Genomic DNA, 13,576 nt, shown 5'->3' with positions numbered 1-13,576 from the left:
TATAGATTAGTGACATCAGACTGATTGATTTCTCTTGCACAATGTATGTATATATGTCTAAAATATGTATAAAGATGAAAAGGACATAGAGGGGGGCTGTTCCGTAGATTAAAATGAGGGTCACTGCTGAACTTTCTGGATGCGCTCTATAAAAGCCATTGGGGATATAGAATATATAGTTTGGTAACTGTTATCATGATATTGGCCTTTGCACTACTGAAATCACAGGAAGCGGCACTAAAATAAATGTTCTTTCCAATGATAAGGAATGTTATAGAGAAGCCAGTAGTCACTCACAAAGAGTTGCAGGATGAGTTGAAACCAGGAAGCACAACAGTTAAACATGGTAAACAATGAATTGCACCACAGTCATTAATAAAATGCACCACAGTCATCTCAGTTACTACACTCCATGCAAAACTCCTCTGCTGAAAAAGCAGCATAGAGATGCACATCTAAACTTTGCATACAAGAGTCCAGGTGGACCTGTTTGGAACAATGTACCCTCATCAGACAAAACTCTTTGGAAATATATCCATTCATCATGTCTGGAGAAAGAACTGTTGCATATATGATCCACCATAACCAAAGTGAGGTATGAAGGTGGGAGCATAATGACATAGGGCTGCCTCTTTGTACTGCTAGGTCATGATATGAGATCCTAAACTATTGCTGACTGCAGTGATGTGTACAACAGCATAATGTCAAGCATTCTAAGCTAAAGCATACCACCACAGCAGGCATTGAAATGTTAATGCACCATTTATATCCTACCTTTGATGAATTAGTACGTGAGAGTAGATTTTTAACACTTTTGTAAATCTTGCCCTGAAATTTAATTGTGTTTGGGTTTGGAAATGGCCACCATCATATGGGCTTCAGGTGTTATGTTTACTTTTTTCAATATATTGAGTTTAAAATTCAGGATAAATTCACAACTTGAGCCAATAATGCGTAGTGGGATGGCTGCTAAGCAGTGTTTGGGGGAGAAAATGAAATGGATGTTCAGGAATGACATGAAGAGCATCAGGATTTTGAGTGTATAATAATGTTGCTAGTAAAGCTCCCATCATGAGTCAAGCCAGCTGTTTAGATTTTGCCATAATTGCTTACAGGGACCTTGTGTGGTTTGGACCCAGTATAAACACAGTATAGCATTCTATCCATAACATGCAGCCCTAAAAACACTTGAGAATTGAACATTATTTCTTTGATGACACATGAAAGACTTCACAGTCCTGTTGAGAGAAAGCGAGAGCGAGAGTGAGTGTGAGAGAGAGAGAGAAGGAATCTAATCTGCATTAGCTACTGTATGATTGCTGTTTGGACTGAACTCCTACGTTAAACCATAACCATGGCCTAAACCATTCCTGACCCTGAAAATTGCAATCCGGCCATGCAAAGTGGGGGATGGAGTGGAGGCAACATTTTTACTTTGACCTCTCCATGCTGAGAGATCCGTTACCATCCCTGCCGTGTAATCTCTGGCCGGCCTCAGCCAGCTGTTCCATTAGAAACAACAGCCTTTTAGAGGTCGACGCCCTCCCAGTTCTTTTGGTCTCTTCATGCACATTAACATTGTTCTCCATTGTATTGGTAGCTCAACTACTTCTACAACTAGTTTGACATTAAAAGCTACAGCAATCATGACATTTCAAGATTTAATTCCTACAACATAAGGATTATTATGGTAGTTAATTATATTTCCACCCCAGTTCTAGCCAAATACTGCACATGACTGAACAACAGTCATTGCTAAGAATGAGTGATGCATGAGTTTATTTGGGATAATCCAATAATCAGAACCATTGTACTGAGAACAAAGCCAGTGGGCAACCCTCAGGGCCTTCTAGGTCCTCAGAGAAGTCCTAATGTTTTCTGGTAAATAAAAATATGTCTGTAGTTTTTTTTTTAATTTGGTAAAATATTACTGATAGATTTCACTGTTAATTTTTGGTTGGAAATAACTTGAAACACTCAACAGAATATTATGCAATCAGTATTTTTTTTCTTTTCAGTATCTAGGTAGACATGGCTAAGCAAGCTCTCCCACTGGTTGGGACTTCAGGAGCTGGACTGAAGGCCTTACATGTTAGATTAACTACCAACATAATTAGGAAGTGACAGAGCAGTCAACCAATCATGGGCCAGTCAACCACGTTTTTGAGAAAAGCATCACTCTAGTGATGAACTTCTGGAAGTTCTAGATATCTAATCAGCTTTCAGTTACTTGCTTGAAATGGTAACCAGTGGCTGTCAGGACTCTTTGACTGATACATACAAACAATGTCCCTTACAATCTTACCAAAAAAAAAAAAACATGGAATGTCTTTAACAAACTTCTAGAGCTGCCAAAAAATGTTTGTGTGCGCCACTGCTAGGTTAGTGCTAACATACTACCTCAAATCCCATAGGGGTGCTAGCAAAATTAACGTTACAGTAGAGATGTGGGTGGGTTCTTGTTTTTTTGGGTTTTTTTTTTTTTGAGAAAGTTTTTTATGGCCCAAAATAAAAGCCTTACTCTAATAGTCATGGATTACTGCTGTTCAGAACACAGGAAGACAAGCTACGTTCCTCTGTCCAATGATAGATTGGTTTCTTTTTTCTTTTTCATTACATTTAATATTTTATGTTAATCTTAAAATGCTGTTCTTTGTTCACATTGTTCTTGTTGTGTTATTGTTCTGCTATCTGGTGTCGACCAGAGGAGGATGGGTTCCTCTTTTGAATCTAGCTTCCTCTCGAGATTTCTTCCTCTGTTCTTTTAGGTAGAGTTGCCTCTGGCTTGCATACTGGGGCTCGGGCCCAGATTTTCTGTTGTAAATGCACCATATAAATAAACTTTGACTTGAATATATTTGGTTTTCAAAAAAAAGAGCAATGGCAAAATCCAATAAATAAATAAATGAATAGCTCTAACACAACAAGCACGAGAATGCAAAAATTAGAGCTTAAAATGGAACGGCATACTTTCAAGACAGGAAAAGGACAATCTGTTGGGTTGTCTGAGGCTGTGTGGCACTAAAACGCTTGTATGTTGGTCTTCAGTCGTCAGAAGCTTTTAAATGACCTATAAACCCAGTGTAATTGTAAGGTGTTTAGAGTAATGATTAGTTGCATCTTGCTAGCACTCAACCAGCTTTTATCCCCATGTATGTGGGTAGAAAATGTTCTTCTCTCATGGCACCATCAGAGCTAAAAGTCATACAAAGAGGTAAAGGTAAGACATCTATTGGTTCATGATTAAGTAACTACGAACTAATCAGGTACTTGAAATTATTCATCAATAAATAATATATTCACAGTACTTTATAACAGACATAGAAGCTTCCACTTCATAATTAATAAATCATACACTAACCAGACATTTGACCATGACTAATTTATAATGTGACAGTCTACATATGTGTCTACTTTGTAATCAATCAGTGACGAACAAATCAGAAATTCAGGTGTTATCCACTTTTAGTGAGTAGTGTCTTTTCTAAATGCCAAAAAAGTAATACTAAAAATATTCAAATGATTTGGTGAACTTTAACAAACAGCAACAAACAGTTATAAGTCATTTGGAGACCACAAGTAGTGGTTCATATGTTATCTTACAAAGTAATCAATGAAGAATGAACACTTTATTAGTTCATGATTAAATGATAATTAAATAACAGCTTAACTGTTGTTTTTATTAAGTGTTACCAGTCTAAAGTTCAATAACGTTTCACAGATGATTTAATAGCTAAAATACCCAATATATGAAAAATAATAGTCACTAATCTTCCCAACTAGAGGAAAAACTTCCATATCACAGATTTATTTTAAAATTATGTTTCATACAAGTCTAGTTTTAACCATTTAAAGCCAGGCTTATTACCTGACTATATGACACTTACAATGTCTTTTTTGAACCAAAGTTGTTGAATTAAGTCCCTCCTTTCGTTCTCTCTCTTTGTCTCAGTTTGATGTCAGGCTTGGCCGCCCTGGAGCCTAAGTGTTCCAGCAGGCTGGGGCTCATCACTGTCTCCTACTACCTGTGGACCACCTTCCTGGCAGTGGTGGTGGGCATTGTCATGGTGCTGATCATCCACCCGGGCGGCGTGGCCCAGAAAGAGGACAGTGAGGACAGCAGCAAGCCCATCATGAGCTCCGCCGACGCCCTGCTCGACCTTATACGGTAACATACATGCCAGCTTACATAGCATCATTCTTGTAAAAACACTAAAGTTTTTTCCCTTCACATTGTGTGAACATTTCATGATGAATGGTCAAACAACAACAAAAAAATAGCTGAAATGTTTGGTCCCCGGTGATGCCACGGGAGCATAATTGTCCTCTATCTCTCTCTGAGTGGCCCGGATGGTCCACCTTCTACCCCATGTTAGATAACGTGTCTATTGTAACAGAATTGGCAGTTAGTGTTTTCCCCCAAACATGTTGAGTAATGTGAGTGAATAATCTACTATTGTCATCATTTCCTAAGCAGTGTAATAATAATGCAAGTGACGCAACTCAGTAGCTTGAAATTTACTGTAAATTAACATTAGAAAGAAACCGTCTCTTAATTTTACCAGACCTGTAAATGTTTTTTGAAAACATAAATGATCATTACAAACAGTTATAAGTCATTTCTAAACCGCAATCAAGCAAAGGTATATATGTATCCTACAGCGGAATCACTGATGAATATCTCCCAATACTTCATTAGTTCACGATTAGACGATTATGAAGTAACAGCTATTAGACGTCTTAACTGTCGTTCTTATAAAGTTTTACTAGTCCAAAGTTGCATATCACAGATGAGTTAATAGCTAAAATATGCAAAATATGATAAATAATAGTCACTAATCTAGAGGATCTAGAGGAATAACTGTGATGTAACTGTAATGATTTTTTTTTAAATTAGATCTAATTTTCACCATTTAAAGCCAGGGCTTTAAATCTTTGTCTACCATGTCTTGCACTTTTTGTGCACAGAATATCTAAAATATAGATTTTAAATGCAAATACACATTGTTATGTATTGCTATATGTTTATTCTCATAAACACCAAAAACACATATCTGGCAATACCGACCAAAACATTTGTTGTCAACCCTTTTTGCATTTAAAAAATAATTTACCACCTTGAAAGGCCAGGCTCAAAGTTTTATTACACACTTCTATAACCTAAGAATGGCTCAACCAGTTTGCATTGGAGTCCCTGTTGTTACTCAATAGTAACCCAGTATGTAATTTGCCTAGGATTTTAAGGAGTTAAAAAATCCAGCATAAAACTTTTAAGGTTTTGATGCTGTGTGCTGCAGCTCATTGTCAACCTCACACAAATTTGCTGCGTTATTACACAATATGTATTTAAAATAAGTTGATATCACAACAGAATGATGAATACATTGTTATTCTACACTAAATTATTAGTTAATATTATGAAATTCTGGCAATAATTAAAAGTGCTTTTGAAAAAAGGATGTTTGTAATAAGCAGGTATAAGGCTTCAGCACTTTGCACTGCAAACGTCGTATGTACGAATGGCAAATGTGTGCAAGCTGTAGTCTAACTTACTATTTAACAAAAACACTTATTAAATTGGTGCTGTGATTAAAGAGCAGCATAGGTTTCAGACTGATTATTTTTACTGTTTAAGTAAGACACCCCAGCATCATTCCAAATCACTCCTACACCTTTGGGTCATTTCCATGAGTCGTGTGTCTTTTTGTTGTATGAATGTGTGGAATTGAGATTCTGACAGGGTTTGAACATTTGAATATGTGGGATTGTGACAGGTTGTGATTCTGCACAGTGTTGCAAAGATGCTCTAAGCCTGAGGCATCTCCATTATTATTCATTACTGTCAGATCTCCCAGGCAGTGACTGATGGATGATCACCATCAGCCCCAGACAGCTGGACACATTCATCTGTACATCAGTAGCACACTTTGTCATGGAGATCTCCATGCAGCAGCTTCCCAACACTCCATGCTGCAGCAATGCCATAGAAGAACCAATTTGGTTCCCTGAAATACCTTCAATGGCCAATTCTTTAAATAACCATTAAAACATGCAATTTTAAATTTTAAATATTTTATACCAACTAAAGGACTATGTGTCCAAACCAAAAACTGCTTAGGAACCTTTATTATCAAGAGCGTAGCACATTCAAGGGTTTAGAAAGAATAGTTCTTGGCCTTGTTGGTGTGATCAGAGCATAATGTCAATGATCTGTTACCACTTTAATTGTCAGATTTAATTATTTCACTGTTCGTCAAGATTAATAGCTATTATCATATGTCCTCCTGGCTACAGTTGTATGCAAACGTTTGAACACTCCTGGTCAAATTACATGTTTTGTTCAAGTAAAAAAGGTTAACACATCTCTACAGAGAACAATTTAACCACTTAAATGGCCAGAGCGCACCGGCATGCCCAAGGTTTTATTACACACTGCTATAACCTTAGAATAGTTCAGCCAGTTTGCATTGAAGTCCCTGTAGTTACTAAATAATAAACACTTAGTGTGTAATAAGCCTTGGATTTTAAGGGGGGGGAAATAGTATTTCTTCTGCAGTTTTGATTTTTATTTATTTATTTGTTGAGTTCAACTTATTGGAAAACTATTTCCCACACCTCCAAATTTCAGTCTCAGAAACTGGATTATCTAATCTTTCCAGAAATACCTCCTGAAAAATTAATAACTTGACTAGAAATTAAATAAATAAAGGTTGGTTTCCGGCTTCTTAGAATTTTTTTTCCAAAATCCTAAAATATCATACAGATAAGGACTTGAAAGGTGGAATATTCTGTTCAATAACATTCCTTGAGAAAGCGAATTCTTCCTTTTGAATGGTTTCATAGTGGTAGTTTTTACCTTGACCACTGCTTCACTTCCTCCACACCACGTTAGCATGGCATGTAAACTATTCCGTTGCATTCAAAAATCAGATACAGTTGGATCCCTCGAGAAATCAAAAGAATTGTTCTGGCAGACAAAGCCAGAGAAGGAAAGAATGGGAGAGAGACCTTGTAAGGAAGTATGATTGTTGCAGCGTGATCCTCCCATTGCAGTATACTGAAGTAGACAAATAGTTTTTGCGTTATTCTACCCTCTTCTCCAACTGAAACAATCCCTATTAAAGATTGTTTTCTGTGAGCGATGTCCTTGTAATATGGCCAATAAAAATGATTACACACTCCAGCAAGCTCTGCCTTATTACTCATCCCAGCAATCACCGCTCAGCAATCGCTGCTATACATCATTACCTCAAGCTTTCAGTTTGTTATCGGTGACCATCACATTAATAACTTGCATGAGGACACCAAAGTCTTTTATAGTTTCTAAAGGGTTTTATGAGGTTCTGGGTCGAAACAGCATCAAGACAATCAACAGTGACTCAATCTCAGCTGACCTTAGAACAGCTGTGGTTTGGCCATCTGCTATGTTTATATCTGTACGAGATGCTACGCTACCTACAGTGACTTTGACCCCAGTTACGCCAGGTCAGTTTATGCATCCTGAGTATCAGGATTATATCTGGATGAGGCCAAACCAATGCAAGCATTTGAAACAGATACAAATCCAATCACTCAGGCCACTTCAGGAAGTGGTCTGAGATGCATCTGAGCCACGTTATAGCAATATAAACAAATCTGTCCCTCCAAGGCACATTAAACAACCACCCCCCCACCACCACCACCACCACCACCACCGTTAAGTACAACCAAAACTGTTCACAGTACTACCGAACCACCCCAGTACAACCCAGCTGCCCCCAGGCACAATCAAAACTCCTCTGGCCATGTGATCCATATATATATAAGTAAGATAATGATGGAGGACGCATATGGTTGGGGACTGGACGAAACAAAATGCCTAACAGCACTATGGACAGACACTACTGTGCAAAACAAACTGCAGATGAAGACGTCGAATGGATAAACAATTGGTAATTGGTTGCCGTGCAATGAGCACATTTGCATATTCTGTCCCACACAGTAATCGGGTTTCAGTCCAACTAACCAGACAAACATCTGACTACCTAATGTAAATGTATGTGGCTAAATCTAATCTTATCAGGATACAATCCAGATACTAGTCACCAGGTGTAAACGGGGTCTTTGACTTGTTGAGATGTTGAGGTATGAAGGACACATACTATAGGCTAACATATAACATAGCTTCGATAAAATGTTAGAGCTCTTGAGTGAAATTATGCTGTTAAAATGTAAAGCACTTTTTTTAGTAGCATTGTTAGCTAATCAGTATGCTTTAGTCTAATTCTAGTAGCTGCTCAGTTTAGGCTTCAAGCTCTGTAGTAGGCTATATTAGCAATTAGATGAGAGATTTAAGTTGTACTGTTACCTTCTAATAACATACTACAACCAGCATCAGAAAGGCCACTGATCACTAAGTATCATGTAACATAATTGAGAAATCAGCAGGTACCTTAGGCTGTATTTTGGTGGTGGGTAATACTGATACATGAGTGGCCAGTGATAGGGTGCATCTTCAATTTGTATCTCTTTCAGACTCATTTCTAAACTACCTTTCATTGCAAACCGTTTAAAGGAAGCGTCCTTAAACTCTTAAAAGATATTGTAATTCAGTCTGACTGATTTTATCTGATCTCAGTGTTGCCTTTGACACCATCAACCATGATACTGTAAAGGCCCAGATGGTGGGATGGTATATTGAGAGCTGCTCTTGACTGATTTATGTTCTATTTAACCAATACGAGATTTGCTGTATCTGTTGGTGACATTAGGTCATCTACTGCTGGTCTTAACTGTGGGGTGCTTCAGGGGTCTATCCTGGGGCCAATATTATTTTCCCTGTATGTGCTTCCTCAGGCTGCTTTAAAATATAGAAATCATTGGCCTTGATGATGTTTCAAGAAATTTGCAGCGCTCTCTTGGTCCTCTATGGACAAATATTAAACAGTATTCTAGAAATCCAGGCATTGTTTTTTGACACCAGTCTGAAACTTGCATTGCATACCAAGAAATTTGCTCAGTCTTGCTCTTTCATTTACAAAACATTGCAAAGGTGAGAACAGACCTGTGTTTTAAAATATACTGAAAAAAATATTTAAGGGTTTATATCATCACACCAGCTCTTAAACTCTGGAATGCATAAATAGATGCATTTCTGAACATACTAAAGCATGATTAAACAAAAATATATTTGTCATGAACATAAGTATATTATTCAGATGGATATTTTATGACAGTGATATGACGTATTTTATGACGTGAAATTGAAATGTAATTTAAAATGCATTAAAGTGCATTTTTGTTGTAGTATAACTTAATAAGTAGCAATGAAGTGTATTAGTAAATTCAATAGTATGTCTATAACATAGTCCAATTGTAATAACACGTGTCTACGGATTACTTACTTATATCTTCTTAAATGCACTGAAATTCACAATCAAGTGAATTTAATATATGCTTAATAATTATGGCTTAATTAATATTTAAAAACACTTTTTAAAAGTTGCGCCAAAATAATACAATTTGTATGTATGAAAGACACATTAAAAATGTGTAGTTTTTATTGCAAACACACTTCCAAAATGTACACCTTCACAAGAGAAGTCTTTAAATATTCTAGCATTTGTTGACTTTCCTTGATCACCTAATAAAGCTGTTACCTGGAAAATGCTATACAAATAAAACTGCCAGTCCCACTTTATACTGTGTCTCTAATAACTGTGTAGTTACATGTGAACAACATATGCAACAACAATGTAACTACTAATGCATTAGTCACCGTTATAGATGGATTACAGAAGTACACCTTATGCAATTACACATGTATATCAACTTCTGTTTTGCCATGTGATTACACTTGTGTATCTTAATAGTTGTAACAGCCTATTCTCTCTTATGTAATTACACAAGGGTAGTAACACATGTAATTAAATTTGTAATCAGACTGGAACAGCAGTTTTTAGAATTTTTTTTTTTTTTTCCCAGCAGTAAAAGGAAATGTCTGATAATATACATTAAGACACTGTATCTGTCTGTTTTCCTAACATTTAGCTAGCATTTATGTTGCTAGTGCTGTGACATCATTCTATATGTATATGTGACAAAACAGCAGACATACCATTATCTTAACATGTAACTTTTATGACATTAATTAAATGTGTTGCATTTCCCCCAAAGCAATGTCTATATTACCAGTCTGTTATTACACATTACCTACATAACAACTACATAGGAACTGTCACTTATTTTAAAGTATAACTTTAACATTGCACTACAGGACAGCTCCTGTGTAGAAGATACACTTGTGTAATTACATTAAGCAAAACTGAAGTTGACACACATGTGTAATTACATAGGCTGTATTTCTGTAATCGTCTGTGACACTGACTAAATCATCAGTAGTTACAGTGTTGTTGCATATGTTATTAATGTGTAACTACACAGTTATTAGAGACACTTAATATAAAGTGGGACCAAACTTCCTTACTTACTGCTATTAGAGTTGGAGCTGGACTGAGCAAAACAGAAGCAGAGAAATAATCCAGAACATTCTGGAGACGTTTAAGAGGCTTGGTGAAGACATTCTTCATAGTGGCCATTAAGATCTGTGTCACTCTAATCAATTCCACAGTAAACCAGGTTTGAGACCCAGACACTCTTGCAGAACTCACTAAAGTCTATAGGCTTTGTCACTATCTAGAATTTTGATGATGCACACACTTGACGATGCAGATCTACTGCAATATGTTGTTCCAACCTACATCTACACTGTAAAAAATGATTTGGTGCTTAAACCTAACCTCTTTCTGCAGGCCCCCTAGTGGCCATAGATATTTTCAAATAAGAGAACTGCTGTCTCTCTATGTGTGAAATGTTGTGACTCTCTGTTGGGCTGATAATGAGCAATGTGGAGTAAAAAGGGGGGAGTGAGACCCCCTACTGTGTAGCATACAGTATATGCTACCTCTCATACCTTGCACTAATGCATCTGAATTAGAGGTTAGTTAGCTGGAGCTGGTTGTGGTTGGAACCAGACTCCACCAGACGGTAAGATCTCCAGGGTTGGTGACAAATGCTGTTTTGTGTTCTACCTCTAAGGTTCTGCCTCAAATAGTTCCACTTAAACCCAGCCTTCTCAGTTATCTAACCTGTCTGAGTTCTGACAACAGCAGGTTAACTTAGGTTCAAGAACAATCAAGTGTTGGCATAAAAGCTAATGCTAGCATCTGACCCAGCACAAATGTGGAAGAGTGTATATATGAGACTGCTGTCCAGAGACTCACTGCTATTTCATTATTACACTCACAAAAGCTATTAGCGTCCAGTCTAATGAAGCTGATTTGCTGACCCCAGAATCTGGAGAGACAAGCAAAGCTGCAAATAGCTAGCCATAGCGTGTGCATTGTCAGTAACGATGATAATGGTAATAGCAGGCCAAGGGGCATATTCCAGCTTTAATGATGAAGCAGTGATTTGCTGCTTGACTACTAAAGAGGTCACCTCTGTAAAACTTACAGAAAGGCCCACTAGCTTGAAACTAGCATGATCAGCTTCCTCAGATAATGATTCTAAGGCTGAGCAAAGCCTAAAGGAGCAGGCTGTGCAAGCCCATCTGGGAGAAACAAACCCACATCACCATATTGTGCAACACAGAGCGCAGGTTTTCACCAAAACTCACTGTTTACGAAAACAAGCCTTGCTTATTTGTTGACGTACTTTGGCAACGCATTCAAATTTGCTCAGCTTTGGGTACCAGCTGCAGCACGTAGCCTGGCCTGGAAAAGATGAGCGGGCAGCTGACGTCACTGAAGATTCATCTAGATAAACGTGTTCAAATTCCGTACAAACATGACCTAGTTCGGCTCCGAGCACTTAGCACAAAACCCCCAGCGGGACTCCACCAGCTCACCTCGGCTGCGTAGAAGAGCGAGTCTGCCCTGCTGGAGACGTGCTAAGCGAGACAGCTTTGATTACATGTGTTTATTCAGAATGAGCAGGGCGGATGAATGCCAGTAAGCTCATTCCCTCGGTCAGAAACGTCAAGTCGAAAAAAGTGACAACAGCTCACCGCTGGCAGCCATTGACTGGCTTCGCTCTGGCTTTTTAAAGTTGGCAAAAGGCCTTTTTTTGATGTTTGTCTGGGTAAACAGGTTTCTGAATGCAAGACTGGGGTCCTTTCATCCTCTTTTGTCAGTTCTGGCATCAAGGTCGAGTTTCTGACCAGCATGGGGATCGTGGTGAGCGTCCAGCAAATTAGTCCAAAGATGGGAGGTGGGCTGTATGGATGGAGCTGTATTTGGATAGAGACTCGTAATGACTCACAGACCTCTTTCATCTACCGCGGCCTCCCAGAAGGTCAGCCCTTGCGTTTCCGGACTGGCCACACTCTCTGGCTCAAGCGAAAAGCCCTGCTGTTGCTCATCTCTACAAAAGCCTCTTTGAGCGTATCTGAACGCGAGTGATGGTGGGCATGTGGTGAAGGCTAATGGAATTTTTGTAGTTTTGTGCTATTGCTACAAATTCCCAGTGCTGTTCATCACTCAGAAGGGGTCCGAACATCTTTAGAACTTCAGATTCCACCACAAAATAGAGGATATAAACAGCTAATAACAGTGTTGGATCAGTAACAATTTATTGGCACCACTTTACAAAAAGATGACCCTTCTAAAGGGTCTATCAATGGTCTGCAAATAGGTTTATTAATTAAGTCAACATTTTAGAAAATCATTAATAAGCAGTTACAAGATATAAAGGACAACAGTCTGATGAATATGAATATCTGATAAAACCATTAATTCATTAATTAACCATTCAAAAAAGTCCTACACTCTTACGACTATCTTATGGTTCTTCAAGAGTTATTATTTAAAGAGAATGAATCTATTTAGAACCATGAGTTCTATATAGAACCATTTCATGCTTAAGTGGTTCTTTGCATGGTGAAATTGTTATATATAAAACTCATGGTTCTATGAGTTCTACTCATGACTGTATATATAGAACTCATGGTTCTATATAGAACCATTTCACATGTAAACGGTTCTTTGCTTGGCAAAATGGTTCTTCAGATTGATGGAGAATGTGTTGAACATGGTTCAATATAGAACCTGCTTGAAAATGATTATAGCACCAAAAGGGTTCTTTCCACTGTTACAAGATTGACATCATAACAATAGAAGAAATGTTTTTGGTTCTATATAGAACCATTTTCAAAAAGGGTCAATATAGAACCATATAAAACACATTCCCTATCAATCTGAAGGACTGTCTGAAGAACAATCTGAAGGAATTTCACCAAGCAAAGAACCATTTAAGCATGAAATGGTTCTATACAGAACTTATGGTTCTGTGAGTACTCATTATTGTATACAGAACTCATGGTTCTATATAGAACCATTTCACATGTAAATAGTTCTTTGCTTGGTAAAATGGTTCTTCAGATTGATGGAGAATGTGTTGAACATGGTTCTATACAGAACCTGTTTGAAAGTGATTATAGCACCAAAAAGGGTTTTTCTATTGTTACAAGCTTGACATCATAACAATAGTAGAACCTTTTCTGGTTCTATATAGAACCATTTTCAAAAAAGGATCTAAA

At 37.7% G+C, this 13,576-nt stretch overlaps 1 protein-coding gene across 1 annotated transcript in view; it reads left to right on the top strand.

The window, feature by feature from the left end:
* slc1a7b (solute carrier family 1 member 7b) overlaps window positions 1–13,576 on the top strand; it is a 90,442-nt gene that overhangs the window by 45,818 nt on the left and 31,048 nt on the right. The window contains 1 exon segment of the mRNA XM_036591144.1: window positions 3,953–4,168. Coding sequence (XP_036447037.1) covers window positions 3,953–4,168 — 216 coding nt within the window.

Source organism: Colossoma macropomum, unplaced genomic scaffold (assembly GCF_904425465.1).
Source record: "Colossoma macropomum unplaced genomic scaffold, Colossoma_macropomum, whole genome shotgun sequence".
Lineage (NCBI taxonomy): Eukaryota > Metazoa > Chordata > Actinopteri > Characiformes > Serrasalmidae > Colossoma > Colossoma macropomum.
Note: the sequence above shows the minus strand (reverse complement) of the source record. Positions and strands in the feature narration are given on the sequence as shown.